The sequence below is a fragment of the Camarhynchus parvulus genome, chromosome 4A, assembly GCF_901933205.1.
Source record: "Camarhynchus parvulus chromosome 4A, STF_HiC, whole genome shotgun sequence".
Lineage (NCBI taxonomy): Eukaryota > Metazoa > Chordata > Aves > Passeriformes > Thraupidae > Camarhynchus > Camarhynchus parvulus.
The window spans coordinates 15,678,549-15,700,826 of NC_044600.1; the positions used below are offsets into that span (position 1 = coordinate 15,678,549).

General features: G+C 53.9%; 1 protein-coding gene across 3 annotated transcripts in view; it reads right to left on the bottom strand.

The window, feature by feature from the left end:
• Positions 1-1,562: 1,562 nt before the first annotated feature.
• Positions 1,563-22,278, bottom strand: part of FRMPD3 (FERM and PDZ domain containing 3) — a 63,886-nt gene continuing 43,170 nt past the window's right edge. For all 3 annotated transcript variants that reach the window (XM_030967424.1, XM_030967422.1, XM_030967423.1), the window contains exons 13-15: positions 11,117-11,261; positions 6,115-6,930; positions 1,563-5,295 (exon numbers count right to left, since the gene is read on the bottom strand). In XM_030967424.1, coding sequence (XP_030823284.1) covers positions 2,441-5,295; positions 6,115-6,930; positions 11,117-11,261 — 3,816 coding nt within the window. In that variant the 3' untranslated portion in view covers positions 1,563-2,440. The remainder of the gene's footprint in view (positions 5,296-6,114; positions 6,931-11,116; positions 11,262-22,278) is intronic.

Sequence of the window (22,278 nt, forward strand, 5' to 3'; positions counted from 1 at the left end):
GAGGAACACAAGTAGGAACCATTTTACCATTCACCTAGGAGTGAAAACAAAAACCCCAAAACAATAAAAACCCCAACTCCAAGTAAATAACCATCTCAGAGAACTAAATAATGCTTCTTATGGCAGTCAGCCTGGTGAAGACAGGAGAAGAGCCCCAACACCCTGGCAAGGAGGACAGCCCCTGCCTGGCTCACAGTCAGAGCTGATCCAGGGCTCCTCTCTGATGGTCACAGTGAAAAGAAATAGGAGAGGGTTTGGGCTGAGCCTTGGGGCATGAACCTGACCTCTGGAGAATGGTGTGGAAGTGGTCTCCCCTCAGCTGCTAGCCCATCTTCTGGCTTGCAGTGGTCAAAGATCAATCAGTCTGGGTTCCTTGCAGGGTCTCTAGCGTGGATTCAGCCATCCAGAAGAGGAACACAGAATTGTTTTGGTTGGAAAAGACCTCTAAGATTATTGAGTCCAACCATTCCCCCAGCACTGCCAAGGGCATCACTAAACCATGTCCCCAAATGGCACAACTAAAGGTCTTTTAAACACTTCCAGGGATGGTGACTCCACCACTTCCCTAGGCAGCCTGTTCCAAAACCTGACCACCATCAGTGAAGAAAATTTCTTACATCCAATCTAAACCTCCCCTGGCACAACATGAAGCCCTTTCCTCTCATCCTGTCTCTGGGGGAAGAGACCAATCCCCACCTGGCTGCTCCCTCCTGTCAGGAGTGGTGCAGAGCCAGAAGGTCCCCCTGAGCCTCCTTTTCTCCAGACTGAGCCCCCTCAGCTGCTCCCCATCAGAATTGTGTTCCAGACCCTTCCCCAGCTCCGTTCCCTTCTCTGGACACGCTCCAGCCCCTCAGTGTCTTTCTTGATGTGAGGGGCCCAGAGCTGGACACAGGATTTGAGGAGTGGCCTCAGCAGTGCCCACGCAGGGGACAATCACTGTCCTGGTCCTGCTGGCCCCACCATGGCTGGGACAGGCCAGGTGCCATTGGCCTCTTGCCCACCTGGGCACACCTGGCTCCTGTTGAGCTGCTGGTGAGCAGCATTCCCAGGGCCTTTCCCACCAGGCCCTTTCCAGCCCCTCTGCCCCAGCCTGGAGCTGCAGGGGTTGTTGTGACCCAGGACAGGACTGGCTGACCTCAGCCCATGGAGGCAGCCTGGCCAGATCCTCTGCAGAGCCTTCCTGCCCTGCAGCACAGCACTCCCACCCAAACTGGGGTCATCTGTAAACTGACTGGGGGTGTCCTCAAAAGGTACTGAACAGGACAGGCCCCAGCACTGAGCCCTGGGGAACACCTCTGGTGATGGTCCCAGCTGGATTTAACTCCATTCCCCACCACTCTCTGGGGCCCCTCCATCCATCCATCCATCCATCCATCCATCCATCCATCCATCCATCCATCCATCCATCCATCCATCCATCCATCCATCCATCCATCCATCCATCCATCCATCCATCCATCCATCCATCATGTTTCTCCAGGAGAATGCTGAAGAACACAGTGAAGAACACAGTGTTAGATTTTTTACTAAAATCCACAGTTTTTCCCTCACCCACAGAGAGTCACCCTGTCACAGAAGGAGGCCAGGCTGCTCAAGCAGCACCTGCCTTTCCCCTGTGCTGACTGGGCCTGATCCCCTTGTCCTGTGTGTGCCATGGCATGGCACTCAAGATCATCTGCTCTGTGACCTTCTCGGCACCGAGGTCGGACTCACAGTCCTGTAGTTCTCTGCATTGTTCCCCCTTGCAGGCATTGAGCCCTTGCCTGTGGCACAGGCAGTGCCTGTGCTCAGGACTGGAGCACAGGGGCCTAAGCTGTGAGAGCAGAGCCCAGTAGGGTGCCCCAGCTCTGTGCCAGCATGATGGCAACCTGCCATAACCTGCTAGGACTGCTTCCCAAGCCCTAGCACAGCAGCAGGGGCTTGCACCTCACAGATCCCTTCTGCTGCTAATTACGTTGTGTTTGTGGGCCAGGAAGATCCTGGAGGCAGAAGAGTTGTTTACGTGGCAAGACTGGTTTGGCTCCAGAGTGCCCAAGTGAAGCCAGGAGATCTCAGCTCAGCTCCTGATAGCTCACTGGCCTGCCACAAACTGTGACAAAGGTCTGCAGGAGAGAGGCCCAGAACCCCATGGAACCACACTGGCATGGGGATGGGGTGCCTGTACCTCCCGAGTACTGTCACCAACGAGCCAGTGTGGGACAACAAGCAGAGAAGCTGCTTGAGCCCCTGGACCAGCAGATTGCACAGCTTGTGGCAGGGCACAAATTCACCCTTCAAACCCATCACCAACACAACCATGCATTCTGCAGAGATCAAAGAGTGTCTTGGCTACCACAGACCCCGGTCAGCGTGGGTCTGCAGGCACCGCATCCTCACCAGACCTGTGAGATGTGACAGCATGGCCTGGCACACACTGCCTCCTTGGTCTTCAAAGCTGGCTTTACTTATTGATCAGCGTCTTCAGGGAGCGTGTCAGGGTGCTCATGACCGTGGCCACCGTGGCTGACTGGCGGGCGAGCTGCTCCACAGTCTGCTGGTGGCTCAGCGTCCTGGCCGTGGACTCCTCGGCAGCCTTCAGGAGGAAGGTGTAGTTCCTCACCACCTCCTCCACCTTGGTCAGCAGCTCTTGGCGCTGGGACTCGGAGCGCACGACGTACACCAGCCTCACAAAGGTCTCGATGAGGCTGCTTAGCACCTGGAAGCTGCTCGTGATGGCCGAGAGCATGTGGGTGGGACTCTTGTCGACGGCGGCCACGCGGCGGCAGGACGCCCGGAACTCCTTGAACTTGAGGGCCAGCTCCTGCTTGTACTCAGCCAGCTGGGAGATGTAGGGCTTGCAGTCCCGCACCTCGGGGCTCAGCACACACTGCCTCAGGATGGTCAGGAGCTCGTTGGTGTCCAGCTGCACCTGCAGAAACCCATTGGGGAAGCTGTAGGCATGGCCTCGAAGGGTGTTGATCTTCGCCAAGCTCCCCTCAAAACTGGAGGTCCTTAAGTCTATCTCCTGGGTCTGGCTCTCATTGGGACTGCTGCAGGCTGTTGCGTCCAGGACCTGAAGAGTCCTGCTCATGACTGGGACCATCTGACTGTCCAGCTTCATTCCTGGGAGTATCTGCATGGGGATGGAATAGGACAGCTCATCCTTCTCGCTCCCATCATCTGCCACATCGCATTTCCTGTAGTAGAAGCAGTAGCGGATGGAGCAGCACTTCTCATCCTCCATGTCTTCATCCCGCAGCTCAGCAGGACTTGGGTACATCTCCTCCTGGACAGAGAACACTGCTGAACCCTTCTGGCTCTTTTTGTCCTGTGCTATCTGGACGTAGGAGGGGTCAGCCACTCCAGAGGCTTCCTGGATTTTGCTCTTCAGAACAGGACAGAGGATGCTGGGCTCAGGCTCTTTCTGGGGGCCTTTCTGCTTGGTTGTGTAGATGTTCTGGTACACATCAGAGGACAGGGATGTCCTTTCAGTCTTATCTATTTCACTGACACTGTAGCGACGCAAGAGCTTCCTGTAGTGGGGCGCACCCATGCACTCCCCCCGGGAGGTGCACGTTGTCAAACAGGACATGCCGTTCTCCGGGTCTGACCGGTTGTCTCGGGACTCCAGACTTGTGGATCGGATCCGTTTGCCTTTGGAAGGGCTGCTCATGCTGGTCAGCCTAATGGCTTCCACCTGCTTCTGGTCATCTGCAGCTTTATCCCTGCCTCGCCTCTCCAGTTCCGACACCACCAGCTGGTTGGGGGGTGGCCTCATTCCCCTGCAAATCCGCTTGCAGTCGCAGCTGCGCCTTTGCTCCCTGGACATCCCTGGGACTTTCTGCACAGGACTGCTCCTCAGCTGGCAGCTGCAGCGCCCAGGGGCAGGCGGGTGCAGGTACTCCTGTGGTGGGAGGTCACCTTTGCTCTTTGGCTTGAGCAGCTCTTCAAGGAACTCCAGCTCATACTGCTTCACCTTCTGCAGCTGGGCCTGCCGCTCGTCCGTCTCCTTCTTCAGCCGCGTGGGAAATGTTGCAGAGAACAGGTTCCTAAGCCTGAAGGGAGCTTTTGGGGCTTTGGGTTTAGCTGGGACATCAGCATCTTGCTGGGTTACCTCCAGGACTTTCTCTACTTTTTTGGAAGGCACAGTGCTAATCTGCAGGCTCTCGGATCTGGGCATCAGCTGGATTGGCCCTTTGGCTTCCTCACTGGTGCTCCTGAAAATGCTACCAGGTGATGGAGAGTGCACATTGCTGCTCTCAGCTTTTAAGATTTTGGCCGAACTTTCCTGTTGTATTTTCTGTCCTTGGTTTGAAGGAGCTGAGTGTTTCTGCAAGACGAGGCTTGTGGCTTCCCCACCTGCCTTCTGACCTGTCTCTCCGCTTGCAGCTTTTCCTGGAGCATCTCTACTGACTTTTTGCTGGTAGCTTTTAGAGGCAAAAGTCTTACTGGACATCATTTCCTCACCTGCTGAGGCGAGGTGGAAAGCTTCAGCCTGACTGCCAGGAGCTTCCTTAGGACTTGGAGAAACTTCACAGTGCTGCTGCGGAGAGACCTGCTGCTGCTGCTGCTGCTGCTGCTGCTGACAGTTGCACAATGTCTCTGCAGTTTGTAGACCTCCTTTAAGTGTCAAAGGCTTGCTGCTGGTACCATTCACGTTCTGGTCTTCTTTTAAGGCTGATACCACTTGGGGAGCTGAGGCTTTTGCATTTGCCACCTGCTGCAGAGCAGCTGAAACCATGGCTGGAGTTACACTGCTCTTCTGATCCAGGAGCAGCTTGGAGCTCGGCTGCACCTCTTTGGGCATCTTCTCTTGTAGATCCTGTGCCTGCTCCCTGCTCGGGGCTGCTGTGGCATGCAGAGATACCTCAAAGGCAGCTTTTGTGTGAGCTGCAGCTTTGCACTCAGAGCTTGGCACGGCAGCCCCCTTGCCCTGCTCACTGAGCTGGGGGCTCAGCCCTGGCTGGGCAGCCGAGGTGCAGCTCTGCTCCCTGGGCTGCTGCTCCTGCTTGCTCTTGCAGTTGCTAAGGCTGGGACTTTGGATGGAGAAGGCTGGCTTCAGTGAGGGCTCCTGGCGGCTCAGGGGGTAGGGGGAGGTGAGAACAGCCTGGGCAGCACAGCTCTGGATTCGGAAAGGCAAGTCCTTCCTGGCCAGAAGGTTTTCTTTGTTGATGTGCTGGGTGAGGAAGTAGGCTGCGTTCTGGTGCTGCTTCATAGCAGAGACCATCTCCGAGACATCGGTCAGCTCCGAGGAGTTCGTCTCGTGGCCAGAGTCCAGGGATGACTCAGGAGTGATGGCAGCCAGGACAATAAGACCTGAGGAGGGACACAAAGAAAACCCCACAACAACCCTCACACCACAGTGCTGTGTGGAGGAGAGGGGAGCTCCTTGTGGCAGGAGGCTCCCAGGAATGCAGGGCACATTGGAGAAACTTCTGTGGCTTCTCACAACTAAGAGTTAAGGTTTGTAAGGGAAATCATTTTGTCAGCATTGAGCTGGCTTGATAGCTCAATTCAGCAAGAGCTTCTGGCCCAGGGAAAGATCTTGAGGAGCTTTCCACTCCTGGTGGAAAGCAGGAGCAGTTGGTGGTAGCAGAGCTATAGGGATGTGTCTGGCACAAGAAGGAAAACTGGGCAACAGGTACTCTGCCACAGTGAGTAGGGCAGCCAAGGTGGGAAGAGGGACAAAGGACTGTGCTGCCAGCAGGCTGGTCCCAGAGTCACCCATCTGGCAGCAGGTTTGCGTTGTGAAGGGCTCACACACTGCAAAATCTGGGTGGGAACCTGCAGAGACCGATGGCCAAAGGTCCCACTGAGAGGGGTCACAGTGGGCAGGAACTCATGCTCACAGTGCTGGCTGGTTAGAGACTCGCCCCAGCATCGTGGCATATGGCAGATCTGGGACAAACCAAGAGACTCCTTCAGCCTCTGTCAGGGACAGGAGTCCCACCTCAGCTTCTCAGAAGTCTTCTGAGCAGCAACTTGACTGCTCCTGCTACAGCCTGCTGCCACAATCTAGTTTTTACTAGAAGCTGCTTCACAGTCACTTATAGGACGGGAGGAGACTAAAGGGAAGGACGTACAGTAGGAAAGAAAGGCTATAGGGAAAAAAGGGAGTCACAGCCACTAAAATACCTGCTGTCTGCTGTGGTGGGGGATGTGGACAATCCTCTGAAGCAGCCAGGGCTTCCAGCGCCTGCAGGGTGGACACCAGGGCATCATCCAGCTCCTGGGCGTGGTCTCGGACGGTCCGTGGCTGCACGCTGTCGATCAGGGTGACCGGGATCTCGTCGTAGAGGATGCCACAGAGATGCCGGCCCTGCTCCTGGCTCTGGGCAGCTGCCCGGCGCTTGGGGTCATCCTCGTCGGAGCTGTTGTCTCGGAAGCCAGGAGGGGGAGCGGCGATGGCGGGGAGCAGGGATGTTGTCTCGTCCTCTTCCTCGTCGTTCCCGGGAGGGGGAAGCGACATCAAGTCCACGGTGGTGTCGCGGGTGCTGCCGGGCTTGCCCGCCGCGCCCGAGGCCAGCCGGCTCCTGATCTTGGCTTGGCAGGACTCGCAGTACAGGTGGGCGCTGTCGCTGCGCAGGTGCGTGTCTATGGTGTGAGCCCTGGCCCTGCTGCCCTGCCTCTCCTGCTCAAGGCCAGCCGGGTCGTACTCCTTGGCTGCCCCGTTGTAGCCTTGGCCAGAGCTTTTGGAAGTGGGGTCAGATTTGGTCCTGGGACGAGTTTCCTCAAAAAAGATCAGGTTTTCATTGATATCCGTGGCGCTCTCCCTCTCCTTCCTCTGCTCTCGCATGTGCAGGTAGCAGAAGCGGATGAGCTCCGAGTCCCTGCTGGCAGCAGCCCCGGCTGCTCCGGGGACAGTGGCAGAGCCACCCACCAGCCCATTCTCTTTCTTTCCCACGTGCCCTGCCGTGGCAGGCCGCTGGAAGTTGTGTGCGTTGATGTAATCTAAACCAAAACCACAACAGGCACGTTAGCAGCAGCACCCGGGGCAGGGGAAAACAGCTGGGGAAGCTCCTGCCCACCCTGGAGCAGCACCCCTGTGCTCTCTGCCCTCCAGGGGGACACCCACGCTCCCTGCAGCACAGCCAGGCCACCTGGCTGTCCTTTGGAAAACCTGCTGGGCCTGCCTGCCAGGAACAGGGTTGGAGAAATGTCCTGCACCACAGGAGGAGCTGGAAGGGACATTTCAAGGCCATCTGGTCCAATGGCAGGGACACCAACTAGATCAGGTTGCTCAGAGCCCCATGTCCAACATTCAAGGAAACCTTGAATATTCCTGTGCCTACACCTCACCACCCTCATCATAAAACCCTTCCTCCTTGTATCTAATCTGAATCTACTCTCTTTCAATTTAAAACCACTGCCCCTTGTCCTATAGCTACAAGCCCTATTAAAAAGCCTCCCTGGAGCCTTCTCTTCTCAAGATTAAACCTCCAACTCTCTCACCTAGGAGAGGTGCTCCAGCACTCTCATCATCTTCATGGCCTCCTCTGGACTCGCTCCAACAGCTCCATGTCCTTCTTGTGCTGAGGAGCCCAGAGCTGGAGGCAGCACTGCAGGTGGGGTCTGACCAGAGTGGAGCAGAGGGGCAGAATCCTCTCCCTTGACCTGCTGGTCCTGCTGCTCTTTGGGCAGCCCAGGACACTCTTGGCTTTCTGGGCTGTGAGTGCACATGCCTGTCCAGCCTCTCATCCCACAGCATCGCCGAGTCCTTCTCTGCCGGGCTGCTCCCCATCTGTCCATCCCCCATCCTGGATCAATACTGGGGTTGCCCTGCCCCAGGTACAGCACCTTGTACTTGGCCTTGTTGAACCCCATGAGATTCCCATGGGCCACTGCTGGAGCTTGTCCAGGTCCCCCTGGCTGTCACTGTGTCCCTCAAGCATTTCAACTGAATGACTCAGCTTGGTGTCATCTGCAAACTTGCTGAGGGTGCTCTCAATCCACTGTGTCCTTGATGAGGACATGAAACTGTCCTGGTCCCAGGAGAGGTCCCTGAGCTCCATCCCTCTGCTGGGGACAGGGTGGGCAGAGCCAGAGGAGGGCTGGCCAGCACAGCTGGCACTGGACACAGGGATGTGGGTGTCATCACTGACAGGGATGTGGGTGCTCATCACTGACCCACCAGTGTGTCCAGAGGGCAGCAGGAGCAGCCCAGCTGCTCCAACAAGGACCTCCAGCCTCAGCCTGCCACCTCACATGTAATATGGCCAAAGGAATTGTTGCCATTTTTGGGTAATGTTGGCCATACCAAGCAGTGTTCCTCAGGAGACCACTAAAAGTGGAGTAATATTGCCTTTTGGGGAGACATCCACTGCAGTTTGGCTGTGTTCCAGTGACAGGAACAGCCCCTTGTCCCTCACTGCCTGTGATCCATGTGCTATTTCTATCAGGCTGACAGCTATTGGATCAGGCTGGCTATAACCGAGCCTGCTGCTCTTGCTGTTAAGCATCTCCCAGTGACAGCCTCCCCTTGTTCCCTTGTGCAGGGAAAGTGCTGAAATACTACTTGAATTTCTGGCCAGAGGTCCATCCCTCAGGAGGGGAATCTGTCTGCATTGCAGGTTGGATTGTGCAGCTGTGCTGAGAGCCAGGGGATGCAGGTTCTGTCTGACCAAGGGGAAATTAAATCAAATAAATCCTAATTAAATTCATTAGCTCGACAAATTGGACAATTTGTCTCCCCAAACACATGTTTGTATTATACTGTTCATCACCTGCAATGCTAAAATCCCAATAAAAACAAAATCTCTTTGCTGCCTGGCCATGGCAGCGCTCAGAAATGACAGCTGGGTGAGGGAGCACAAGGCTGCCAGAGCTGGGGAGGTGTGGGCTCTACAGGGGGAGCAAAGGCTGAGGCACAGGCTTGCTGGCTGCCCATGCCAAGCCAAGGCCTGCTGCTGAATGGGACCAAACCCCAAAAATCCAAAATCCAGCTGCTGCATGCTCAGGAGGGAGGAAGCTGCCTGACAAGGAGCTGAGAGAGCAGCTAAGGGCACAGAGCTGCCTGGCTGATGATGGCTGGTGGTGAGAGTGGGGAGAAGAAGGGACAGGGAGCTGAATCACCTGGGTAGCTCCAGCAGGGCACAGTGGAGGGCAAGGCTGTGGCCTATGGCTCCACAGGGAAATGCAGAGATGGATCTCACTGACAACACTCAGGCAGCGTGTGCATTTCTAAAAATGTCTGCTGTTCAGCAGGAGGCTCTAATGGGCCTCAGGGAAGATGGATGTGCTCCTCTTCTAGGTAAAAGCATGGGCCAAGGCTTGATTTTTACATTTAAGATTCTGGCACAGTCTGCCTGCAGCCTGGGAAGTCTGGGCTAACTTAATTCATCCCAGTGGGGCTCTCTCCTGCAAGGATGTGCTAATGATCAGCATCCCTGCTCCCTGTGATCCACCCAGCTCTGACAGCTCAGCCTGCAGCCCTGAGGAGAGCAGGATGTGAGCAGACTGTTTGCCCAGCACACCCTGAATCCACTCCTCCTGAAGGGTGACTGGGCTGAGTGCCCTGGGTCTGCAAGGGACCTGCTCCACTCCACGGGTCACAGAGGTTTTCAGTGCACCCAGGAGGATGGACCAGGCCACCCTGAGAGGGCTGGCACAGACCCACTGCTGCCCTGCCCACTCTGTGACTCCTCTCACACTCACTCCCACCCCTGCAGGGTCACTGAGATTGGTTACTTGAGACTGACAAGAGCAGGGCAAGATCTACAACTCTTTTTGCTAGAGGTTTGGATGAAGACCCTGAAGCAAAACCTCAGGAAAAAGATTCTGGCTGTTGTCACAGTAGCTAGAATGAGGGAAAACAGCACTTGCACGTGCTGAGACATCCCCAGAGAGGCCAGGAACTGTGGGTGCTGCCAGCCCCCTGCCAAGCCCTTGGGTGTGGGACGCTGTCCCCTTCTCTGACTCCCCACAGCCACGTGTCCCTGTGTCCCTGTGTCACACAAGCCAGGGAAGGATGGCAGCTAAACTAGCTCAGTTGTTAACACCCTCTGCTCACAGCAAAATGTGATTAAAGACATTTCCACAGGGCAACCAGGGCAGAGCACAGTGACAGCTGTCAGTCAGGGGCACAGAGGAAGAGAGGAGAGGAAACTGCTTGTACTTACACCAGAATCACCTGCCAGGCCCATCCTGGATTCACTGAGGCTGCTGCAGATGCTTTCCTGATCCCTCTTGTGAGTGTGTCCTCCCACAGGTGCCAAATCCATGCCTGGGTGCCTTCCTCAAAGGCACCGAGGGCTTTCCCAAGGGCCCTCTGCACTCCTCCCACCTCCCCAAGCCAGGCCCATCTTGGGAAGGGAATTTTGACACTGGCAGCTAAACTGAGCACTTGTCACAGCCCTCTGGAGCTGCAGTGTCACTTGGGGGGTCTGGGAGTGACCTTGGGTTGGTATTTTGCCTATTTCTAGTCACTAAACCCATATTTTATAGTTCCTATACAGAATATATTGGATGTGAGCAGCAGCATGTGGTTCATGGTTGGCTCTTGTTTGAAATCACTCTTGAGAACCATTGCTCTTTTTGGAGGGTGACTCACACCTGCAATCCATCCTTAAGGGACAGCATTGGTGCCTGCTGGGACAGAAGCTCCTGCTGTGTCCAGACCAGCCTTCTGCTCCCTGAAAAGCTGGGACAGCCAAGCTGCCTTCCTGATTTGAGAGATGAGCAGAGCAGCCACACTCACAGGGCTGCCCCTGAGGCTCAGAGCCCCAGGCTGGGGGCAGCAGTGTCAGAGGCAGCAGGAATGCAGCCCCTGAGCTCACACACTCAGCTGGGAGCAGGATGCCAGCCAGGGAATGCACAGGCTGCTCTGTGAGCCCCAGCTTGTGGCTGGCAGCCTTACAGGTCTCCTCAAACAGCACCTCCTGGAGCTGCTCCAGCAGCTGCCAGCACAGCTCACGGGGAGTGTTTAGGGCCTGAGCTGACACCACAAGCCATTGTGGCTGACCCAAAACGAGCACCTGTCTCCCTGCTCCTTGCTTTCTGGTTAAAGAGGGAGCCTGCTGGTTCTGCAGTGGATGGGAGCAGAGGAGGTGTCAGGGAAAGCCTTTCCCTCCCTGACGCTGCAGGGGAGGCCAGGAGGCTGGGCAAGGGGCTGGCACAGAAAGCAGAGGCTGAAACGTACCTGCCTTGATAATCTGAGGTGGGGGTGGCTGGCTGGGGGCCCTGGACAGGATCATCTTCTTGGAGTCCACCAGGAGCCGGCAGTAGCCCGCGATGAGGCAGGCGAAGTTGGTGGCTTCAGGCCACTCCATCAGCAACACCAGGGGCTGCAAGGCAAGAGGGACAAAGGGAGTGAGGGCCCCTGGCTCAGCTGATGGGCACCAGAGCTGCACAGGGCTCTGCTGGGCCCTGCCCTGGTGGAACTGGTGAGCTGCTGCTGCTCCCAGCCCTGCCAGGTGAAACCAGCCAGCTGCACAGCCTGGCTCCAGCTCACCCAGCTGAGCACAGGAGAGTGCCTGGCTGCAGCTGTGATTCCTGCTTGCTGAGGGACCCACAACAATGTCCTTCTGATCCTGTGTCTCCATGTCAGTGCTCTGAGCCCACCTGTTTAACCATCAGGGCCTCTGGAGGAGCACAGGGAGCTTGGGAGTCTCCAGAGGTGCCAGAACCCCTCTTTCATTGCAGGCACCGTGTCTCCCTGCCATAAATTAAAATATCTGCTTCCAGCAAGATGCCAAAAGGGCCAAACCCCATTACAGATTCCCCCAGCTACCACTCTGAGACTGTGGATCTTATTTAAACCTAACCCTTTGGAAAATTAAATTTGTGCTTAGGAGCAGATGGTGCCTTCCCTTTTAGGAGAGCATTTATTTGCATGCTAAAAAAGATCTTTGCTTTAAAGAGAAATAAAACTCAGACATGATCAGTGTGACACATATAACCTCACAGCACAATCTAGCAGCAGACAGTGTGACTCCCAGTTCCCAGATTGTCCCAAGGAGAAGATCAGCTTGCCAGGGAAGCTGTTGGGGTGGCATTCACTGTTACCACCCAGTGAGGTCCTGTGCACTGCTGGGAGCAAGCTGGGCAGAGCAGCCCCTGTCAGCACAGCTCACTTGGGAGGTCCTTGTTCCCTCTGAGCCCCCAGCACTGCTCAGGACAGACCCATGAGATGGAAAAAATCGACAAGTGCCTTCAACAGTTATGGCAAATGCAGCTGCTGCCCTCACCTTGCACAAAGCACCTCCAGGTACTGGGGATATCTGAGCCAGCTGGGGATGCTGAACTGCTGCTCTCTCAGGCTGCCTGTCCTGCCACACTCAGCCTCTTGCACACTGAGAGCCCTCCAGGACTCAGAACTACTCATTTACCACACTCAGGGAACACCAAGGCTGTTTTACAAAACGCTTGAGCCTACACAGTGTGAAAAGCATTTAAGCTATTTTGGTTTTCTTGTTTTATAACCACAAGAGGTTCCTGGTACCCACTGGCCAGTTTTGTGCTCTGCTTAATATTTCCTTCTGTGAGCCACCAAGCCCATTCTGGCACAGCAAGGCCCACCTCAGGCCAGTGTCATGCTCTGGACCATAAAGTGCAACAAACTTGGGTGTGAAGCCATCAACATGAGATCCCCAAGCCATGCCAGCCCCTGGCAGATTTCTCCCAGGGCCAGGGTGAAGAAGTTCCCTCTTTGGCTGCTGTGCAGGAAGATAAGAGGAAAGAAATAACTTGATGTGGAAGAGAAGCAGCCTGACAAGTGAATGTGCTCTGCTGAGAGGCTCTGCCCCTGCCTGCTTGACAAGGCTCTTTCTGAATCTTGGAAAATAAACCTGAGCTGACACAGATCAAAGGGGAAGTACCAAACCTGAGAGAGAGGAGTGAAGAGGTTCTCAACATAGCTCAGAGGAGGCAGGCAGGCATGCAGTGGTGGGGGGTGACACCTCTTAGCCCAGCTCCAGTCTTGACATAAGTGGTGAAAGGAAACCATGTGTTCTGTGTATGAAGCATCCTTAAAACAAGTGGCTTCTACACAGGGCTAAGCCCTCATGGATTTTTCAGGCCATCTGTTGAATGAGGACATATTTGTGCATTTCTCCTGCTCTGCTCTGCAGGATTTGGAGTGCCAGCAGCAAGGGAGGGAGCAAATCCCAGTGGGAGGGAGGCAGTGGCTGATGAACACCCACTGCTGGGAGATTAAACCAAGAGGCCAAGGTGGGCTGAGAGGCCCCCTCCAAAAGGAGAACCAGGCCACAGTTTCCACCATGTGTGAATCCCACCAGGGCAGAGTGGCACAGGACTGTGAACCTTCACTGCCTGCCTGTCAGTGCTCACCCTGCAGCCCCAGGGCAGCCCCAGCTGGTGACCAGCATCTCCAGGACCCATTTCCATCTTTCCATATTTCCCAGCTGGTGACCAGCATCTCCAGGACCCATTTCCATCTTTCCATCTTTGCTCAGCTGCCTCTGCCTCAGGATGCTCCCATCCATCCAGAGATGGGACTGCAGGTTCTTGCTGGCAGGACACAGCCCCTGGATCAGTCCTCCTGAAGGGTGACAGGACTGAGATACAACAACCCTGACTGATGTTTCTTGATTACAAATGAAACACAAGGGTGCTGTCAGCTCCCTATCAGGTCTCCAAGCAAGTCCAGCCTCCAGAATGGCTTTCAGCAATAAATGCATGGCATGCAGGGGTTAACTGTGGCACTCTGCTCTGAAAAGGAGGCATCTTAAACCTGGTTAATGTTACAGTTTAGAAAAGATTACTCTGATATACTGACAGGGAAGCTGTGTGAGGGTTCTTCAATTGTCAAGCATTTAAATATTGTTATTGGGGATTAAATCACTTCAGGTGCAGCTTGGAGCCATCCACCTGTGCTGTGGATGTGTCATCTCCCCATGGCCTGGAAGCCCAAAGTGACTGGGTGCTGTCCTGGTTTTTTTTCCTAAGCCTTCTGATGTTTACATTCTTGTAATGAACTTCCTCACACACTTTCTGTAAATAACTTATTGTTTTGCATTCCTTTATGGAGGAGGAGAAATTTGATGGACTGTTGGTTTGTCCAGTGTCATTGGAGAGGTGGCACTGTCACCCGCCAATCCACTGTCACTTTTGGAAATCTATAAATGTTGGAGTCAGAATAAAACTTTACCTCTTTTTTACCTTGGAGAGTCCAGTGTCATGTCATTTTATTTTGTGTCCTAGAATGACACCTGGGTCTGTGTCCTGCTCATGGGTTAGGAGCTTTTACAAAGCCACTGATGGTGAGCAAAGCTGCTGCAGTCAGGCTGTGCATCCCCCCTGGCCCTGCTGGCTCCTCTGCTGCTCACTGACAGAGTTCTGGCACAGGATCTGAGCCCTTCCCACACGGGGTTACAAGACTGACTCACTCCCACTCTATTAAGTAGTTTTGCTGAGATTGCAACAGCTCAGCTGCTTTGGGATGTCCACCCTGCTGCCACATCCTCCTGAGAGTGGCCAGCAGATCTGGAACTGATTTATGGGGTCAAGAGGCAAAGAGACATGATTGCAGCAGCCCTGTTCCCTTGGGACATGATTCCACAAGGAGGAGGTGCCAGGGCTGGCAGCTGTTAATAATGGAGGTGTTATTTTTAGGCATTGGCACCCTTGGCCACCCTGCTCCTTGTGGGCAAAGCAAACGTAATCATTTGGACACAGCCAGGCACGGTGAGCTGAGCAAATATTGACTTTGTGAGCAGGTGCACCAGGCACTTCCAGCTCAGGGTGCTGAAGGTTTTATATGGGAAATTCAGGGGAGCTTTGTGGGGAGCTGCTCTAAGTAAGAACAACCCTGAAGAACTGCAGTCTGTGCTTTGGGTTTCCTTGGCTTCTTGAAAATGGGATTCACCTCCTTTCCCTCAGAAACATCCTGCAAGAGGCAGTGAGGGCTCCTGCCTGAGGTCAGGACTGGCCTGGTGCCCACAGGGCTGGGGTTTATTGTGTTTATTATCTCTGTTTATCTCCCTGCAGTTTTCTCAACTCGCTGCTCAATCTCAACCAAACCCAACAAAAAGGCAGCAACCTGGAAGAGCATGTATCTTCCTAAGCTTCCTAAACCCAGGGGTGCAGCAGGGCAGAGACTTGTGAGAGCAGCTGGAAGGCAGGGATGGATGCAGCAGGGGCAAGAGCAGTGCTGTTCCCCTGAGCCCTGCTCAGCAGCACCATGGCCACACGATGCAGAGCCCTCTGTCCCAGCTGCTGATCAGGAGATGCTGTTGATCACTGATGGGGAACAGCTTATTGTTCCAGATCGCAAGGCAGGATGTTTTCTATTACCATCTGTATGGCAGTTGTCTTTTGTCAAGTGGGCAGTTTGCCTTATCTCTCTCTCTGAGTGACCACATTCACACCTCCCTCGGGAGGGGACATCTGCTGATAACAGCCATTGAATGTCACTGCATGGCTGATAAGAACTACAGCATCCCATTGGGAGATGTGAGCCCAGAGGGAGGAGCCAAGCATTCCTGCCTGGATATAGTCTGGAGATTCTGGAACACCAGCACGGCTTCTCCACTGGATTCCCCAGAGGAACAGCAGCTGCCTCTTCCCCTGGATCTCCAGAGGCAGAGACTGCACCTTTCTCCAGGATCCCTGCTCCAGCAGAACCACCCCTGACACTGCAGGAGGGCTGAGCCACAATTCCAATGGCACTGCTGCCAACACCCTGACCCACAGGGTGTCAGGTTGGGTTCTGACTCTGGCAGTGTTGTTCTAGTTATTTGCATTGTTTATTTTATCCTTTTATTTTCTTCCCTAATAAAGAACTGTTATTCCTGCTCCCATAATTTTTGTTGCCTGAGAGCCCCTTAATTTAAAATTTATAGCAATTTGGAGGGAGGGGGGTTCATTTTCTCCATTTCAGGGCAGGCTCCTGCCTTCCTTAGCTGGCACCTGTCTTTCCAAACCAAGACACTTATCAACCTGGAAAACCCCTGGCTGTCCTCCCACCAGGCTCCTCTGGCCTGCCTCATGCCCACCAGCCCATCCTCTTCCTCATTCTCACGGGCACATTCTTGCTGCTCCAGCTCCTCAGCAGCCCCCAGGGCTCTGCAAAGCAGAAATGCCTGTCTGTGTTTTGTCAGCACAGCAGCACCTTTAGGATGAAAACTCCAAGTTTTACTGGGATAACCCTACTGCTCTATAAAATGGCCAAACATCACATTCCCAGGTAAAGGTTCATCTCTGACCTCTAATGTGCCAACATGTAAAGTAGCAAATTTTCACAAGGATGCTCTTCCTACATCTAAATGTGTAACACCAGCCTGAAATTACTGATGGTTTGATCTTTCATGCATAATGGTTTCCTAGATTTTTTAGACCTCATGAGGAAAGGACACCTTTTCATTCAAAGTTTCCTGCTTGACAACCAGTCTCTCTGTGAAGTAAAACAAAATATGTTTATACTGGATAGAAGAAATTACTTTTGCATTAGCTTATAATTGATAAAGTGATTTTTCTATAATGCTCTGCTTTTAAATAAGATCTCAGTGTCCTTCTGGAGGGTATTTTCTTGCTCAAAGGTCTGTAGGAAATTTTCTGGCCAGGGTTATGCTAGATGATTTTAACAGTCCTTACTGAAATTAATTTATGACCCAATCTATTCATACTATAACCTCTAAGATGATATGCATTTCCTTTTAATCTCCCCCCTTTATCATGTACTTTGGGTCCTACCCTGCTTCCTTTAATGCAGTGCAGCAGAAAGATGGGAGATGAATTTACATAATTTATGTTCCTTGGTTTACTTGAGGTGCACTGCCAAGTTTTTATTTAATAATACAGGCACCTGGGCCTAACGAGGCAGCAGTCAATTTTTCACTTCTGCTTTGACCTTTCCTTCTCTCCCCTGCAGCATTATTAACTCAGGTCTGTCAATGCCAGGCTGCTTGTGACTAGGACCACTATTTCCCACTTGTTGATCAATAAGGCCACTGCCTTGGTTAGACCTGCAGCTTTCTCCTTCCTTAGAGGGCTGCATTTTTTGGTTGGGTTTGGGGCCTTTTTTTTTTGTTTGTTTTTTTAAATGAACAAATAAAATTTGGCTTTGCAGGCTTGGAAACTCATCCTCTCCACCTGTTGCCTGCCTCTCCTGTTTCTGGCTGGCTCCTCTCCTGGCTGCCTGCAGGCAGTGCTCTGGGTGCTGCTGGAGCTGGGAAGTGCTGAGTTTTGCATCCCAGTGCTTTGCTTTACATCCCATTCCTCTGCTTTACATCCCATTCCCTTGCTTTATATTCCATTCCTCTGCTTTACATCCCACTGCAAGCAGGGATCTGTGTCTGCCCCTCCCACCCAGGTACCGAGCCAAAGGAAATCTCAATCCCTCCCTCCCATGAGATGATGATGGTGTTTCAGAATGGTTTCATGCAAAATTCAGTGTAAGGAATGAGAGCTGCAGGCCCATTGTCTCTCCAAAGCCTCGCTCTTCCTGCAGGAGGAATCCCAGGGGCTTCAGTCCGTGCTTGCAGGAGCAGGAGGAACGTCAGCCTGGCCTGCCCTGGTGACTTTGCTGTGGCTCCCCACTGTTTTCACACTGGGGGCTGGCAAATGCACATCAGGCACTGGGCTCAGCAGCACAGCCCATCCCTGCTGTGATCAGCCCAGCGAGCACAGCCAGGCTTGGGGCTGCCTCAGAGGGCTCATCATCCATCACCTGTGAGAGGAAGGGGCTCCTTGGCTCCTTCCAGGAGGAGAGGAGAGGGCTGAACCCAGCTGTGCATGGTGCCCTGTTTTCCATGGCAGGCTGGAAGCACACCCTGGGACACCAACACCAGTACCCACATTCCAGGCACAGCAGCAGCAGCAGCCAGGGACCTTTCTGAACTAATTTTTCCTTTGGTTTCCTCTCTCAAGTCTTGATCTCAGCTTAAGCACCAGGCTGGCTGCAGGCCCTGCTGGGAGACCAAAGTCAATTACCCCGATGCCTTTGATTGAATTGTGCCTGGCCAGCAGCCAGTGCCACGGGCTCCTGCCCCAGAGCCCAGCACAGGGACAGGCACAGCCTGGGCCAGCTCCTCTGCAGAGCTTGCCCAGGCTCAGGTGATCCAGCTGTCCCCCAAGCACCTCCTGTCATTCACACTCAGAGTGCTTCAGCAGCCTTCTTCCCAATGTCAGGACTGTTAATAACAAAAAGCCCAGCAGTGTGCAGCTGTGTAAATCAGAGAGGAGAAATGCTCCATTGGAAAAGCCATTTCAGAAAGAACAAACCCTCTGCTCCTGTGGGAGCTGTGGAGCTGCACAGCCAGGGGAGCCTGGAGCTGAGCAGCTCTCCCCACAGCTCCTGGAGCCTGCACTGGGGAGCAACCACCTCCTGTGCCCCCTCCAGGCTGCCAGGCTTGCCCAGGTGCCAGGCAGGAGATGCTGGCATTGTCCTTCCTGGCGGGTACAGGAGGAATTTGCAGTGCTGCACCAGGGAGGTGCATGCTGCAGTTCCATTCTGAGCTGCCTCAGAAGCACTGGCCACTCTCAAATGCTGGTCCCAGCACGAGGGGGAAGCCCCTGGGAGATGCAGAACCCCCTAACCTGGCAAGATGCACTTAATAAAGACGATGTAAAATGCATAAAGATCACAGGAGACACCTTGTGCCACCTCCCTGCCCCCAGCACTGAGCTCCAGCATCAGTGCCCAAACATGAGGAGGAACAGAGAAGCAACAGCCCCAGCAGAAAGGAGGCTTTGTCAGGTGAGAATGACCACTGGAACCTGCCAAATGACCACTGGAACCTGCCAAATGACCACTGGAACCTGCCAAATGACCACCTGCACCACTGCAGTGCAGCTGGGCATGTGCAGTCCTGCCCCCAGCTGCAGGCTGGGAACTTTCTCAGCATTCCCAAACAGAACTGCTCACTCTTTCCGTGACTGTTGAGATAAAACCTCCTCCTGTCCTCCCTGCAGCTCTCACAGACCTTGCAGGGAACAAAAATCCTTGGAACCAGCAGCAGAAGCCCGGAGGTTTTTGTTTTTCTGTCCCGAGGTTGTGTGGCTCCTCTCTGAGGGCTTCTGTCAGCATCTGCCCCCCTCTTGCCACAGTGGCAAAAAGCTAAAGAAGGCAAAGCAGAGGTCCCAGCCCTGGGTTTGTATCCCTGGGCTGTTCTAAACAGAAATTGAAGCCCAGGATGGAAAAGCTCCAAAACAAACCAATTAACTACACCTAGTGAATAATTCATAAGACAAACAGTATTTCTTTTCCGCTCGAAGTAAATGCAAATGGTTTATGATCTCCTCAAGCCTGTTTGTTACCTGAAAATCTCCCCCAGCTCCTTCCTGGCAGGTGAGTCTGGGCTGTGGCTGCAGCTCAGCAGCAGGTAGGGATGTCTGGACTGTGCTGGCTGGTTTGGTCAGGGTGTTCAGACCCCCCAGCTGAGGGCTGCTCCACAACCTGACCCCTTTTTTAAGCCATTTTAGCTACACTTAGAAATTCAAGATGGTCTTTCTGCACAAAACCCTAAAGCATCATTGACCATCTGTGTTTCCACAGTAACTCAGTGAGCACCTCCTACAGATTCAGGCTGGGAGCTGCCCCAGCACCAGCATCCCCTGACAGCAGGGTGAATAGCCCAGAGGGACATCCCCTCCTACACTGGAGCTCTGACAGGCTCCCAGGGGTGACATGGATTTGACAGGTCCCCAGAGCAGCCAGGACACCGCTTGGAGCCCTCTAATGGTTTGCAACTCACAGCAGAAACTGATTGATTTGCGACCTGGGGCTTTAGCCAGTGACACGTTCAGTGCAATAGAATAATTGCAGAGAGCAGATTAGCACTGTGAGGTAATGATCTTTTTGCCTGCTTTTCTTAGCCTGCCTCATCCATCGCTGTCCTGCGTGGGATTAGCATATGCCTGGTTTTGGAGCAAACATTCTGCTTTAAAACCCAGCCCTTCAGATAATGGCTAAATGAAGACAGATAACAGCAGCCTGTGCCCTGGCACGGTGCTGTTGAGCCTGCTGAGATCCATAAATGGGGTTTTTGCTCCATTCCAGGCAGGCAGAGGGGCTTTTGGTGGCCAGAGGCAGCTGCCTGGAATTTCTCCTAGAGATAAAGGCATCGTGCATGCTCGCAGGAAGGTGTGAGCTGCTTACCCCAGCGAGCTGGCTTTTCTCCAGCCTCTGGGGGGCTGGATAGCAGGGTCACAGGGGAAAGTCTGCTCCTGCAGCAGGAAAGGGCTGGTGGAGGCACAGAGTGGATTTCTGCAGCGGGGAATGGCTGTGGGGAGCAGCGCTGCAGGATCCGTGGACAAGTGCGTGGGAATTGCCACCTAATTTAGAGCAGATGGGTGCCAGCACCACCCAAGCCTCCAGAGCATCTGTCCCTCCTGTGGCCAGCCTGTGCTGGGGGGGACAGTGCTCTCCTCCACACCAGGGAGGGGACAGAGTGCCATGGAGCTGGGTGACAATGGGACAGCCGTGCTCAGAGCACTCAGTGAGCCACAGGAACAGGGGCATGAGCAGCCTGTTATTAATGCATTAATGGGGTGATTTTATACACAAAAATCCCCCATTATTAATGCATTAATGGGGTGGTTTTATACACACAACCCCCCCATTATTAATGCATTAATGGGGTAGTTTTATACACAAACCCCCCATTATTAATGCATTAATGGGGTGGTTTTATACACACAAACCCCCCATTATTAATGCATTAATGGGGTGGTTTTATACACACAAACCCTCCATTATTAATGCATTAATGGGGTGATTTTATACACACAAATCCAAGGGGTGTGGGCAGCAGGAGGAACCAGCAGGGCTGCTCGTGGTACAGCCCATATCCCCTGGTTATTCCTGCTCTGTAAGGAGAAAATGGATGGATTCCTGCACAGCCCAGGCAGCTGGAGGGCTTTGAGCAGGGGAGGGTGGGCGCTTTGAAGGGTTGGGACAGGCACAGCAGGACACCCAGGCTTGAACTGCACAACAACTGACCTCGGTGGGATGCAGAAGAAGGAATGTTAAAAATGTTACAGTTGACCAAATAGCCACTGGATTAGGAATTCAAAGAAAGGGCTTTGTGGATGAGGCTGTGGAGGGGATGAGGATTAGCACAGCTCTGGCAGAGGCTCCTGGGGTGTTAGTGCAGGTGAGCAGAGCTGCTGGAGCAGGCACAGTGGCAGCAGGAAAACAGACTTGGAGGAATTAATGAGCTGGGTGGGAGAGAGTGCTAAAATCCACCAGGACAGGAGGCAGCAGGAGAACCCTAAACAAATCCACCATGATTACAGCTGTGAGACTGCGACTGAAGCAGTGCAAAGAGGCTGCAGACAGGGCTGAGGCTTGGAGACCTTGCAGGAGATGAAACACAGACAGCTGGCAAAACAGCTCAGCTTCATCAGTCTTGGGGGGAAAAAGGGATGAATGCAGGGGCAGGAAAGCTGACCCACAGCCAAAGGCTCAGAGGGTTTGTGCAGCACCTCCCTGCCCCACAGGGCCCCGCTGTGCCAGACTCTCTGCCAAGTACTGCTGACTGATTAACTGCAAACTCAATCCTAACTCTGCCCTCTTGAATTCAAGGTGGGAGGAGAGGAGAAGGCTTGGCATTTATCAGTGAGATCTCTGCCTCTCAGCTGTCCTTCCCCAGGGGGCAGGGACACCGAGGATGCCCTGGGGACACACACAGCTATGTGCCTTTGAGTCTGCCAGGGCCCTGTCCCAGCTTGTTGGAAACCTCAGCAAAGGCCAAGGGAAGATCTCAGCATCTTGTGGCTCCTGTACCAGGCACCAAAGAAGGAAATAAAGATCTTACTGTGCTGCTGACACTTTTCTTGGAGGGTTTGGGACCCTTGAGGGGTGAGGAGGGGTGGCAGGGCTGAGCACAGGGATTGCCCATCAGAACCAGCAGTGCACTACACAACCACAGCAGGAGATGGGGGATAACAACACACAGGGCTCAGGGTGTGCCAAGGAGTGCCCTGGGGGCTGAAGGGGGGATAACAGGGGCAGCTGGCAGGGTACCCAGGGGGTGGCTGCTGGGCCAGGGACACACAGCCATCTGTGCTCACCCTGAGCCTGACACCTCCTTCCCATCATTTCCACTTCATCCAGAATCCTCCCTGGCTTGACAACTTCCACAAGTGCTACTAATGCATAAAACCTCCCAGTCCCCTGCAGTAGCTGCAGCCAGCCCAGCTATGGCCACGCAATGCTCTTCTCCAGCCCTGAGCACAGGGGAGGTGCTGTCCTGCTACCTGCCTGGCCTGTGCCACCCCATCTGCCCCAAGGACCCTGCTTGAACCATTAGGGAGGTGTTTGGGTCATGGCCAGAAGGGCACCATGCCTGCCCTGTGACCCTGGGTCATGGCCAGAAGGGCACCATGCCTGCCCTGGGT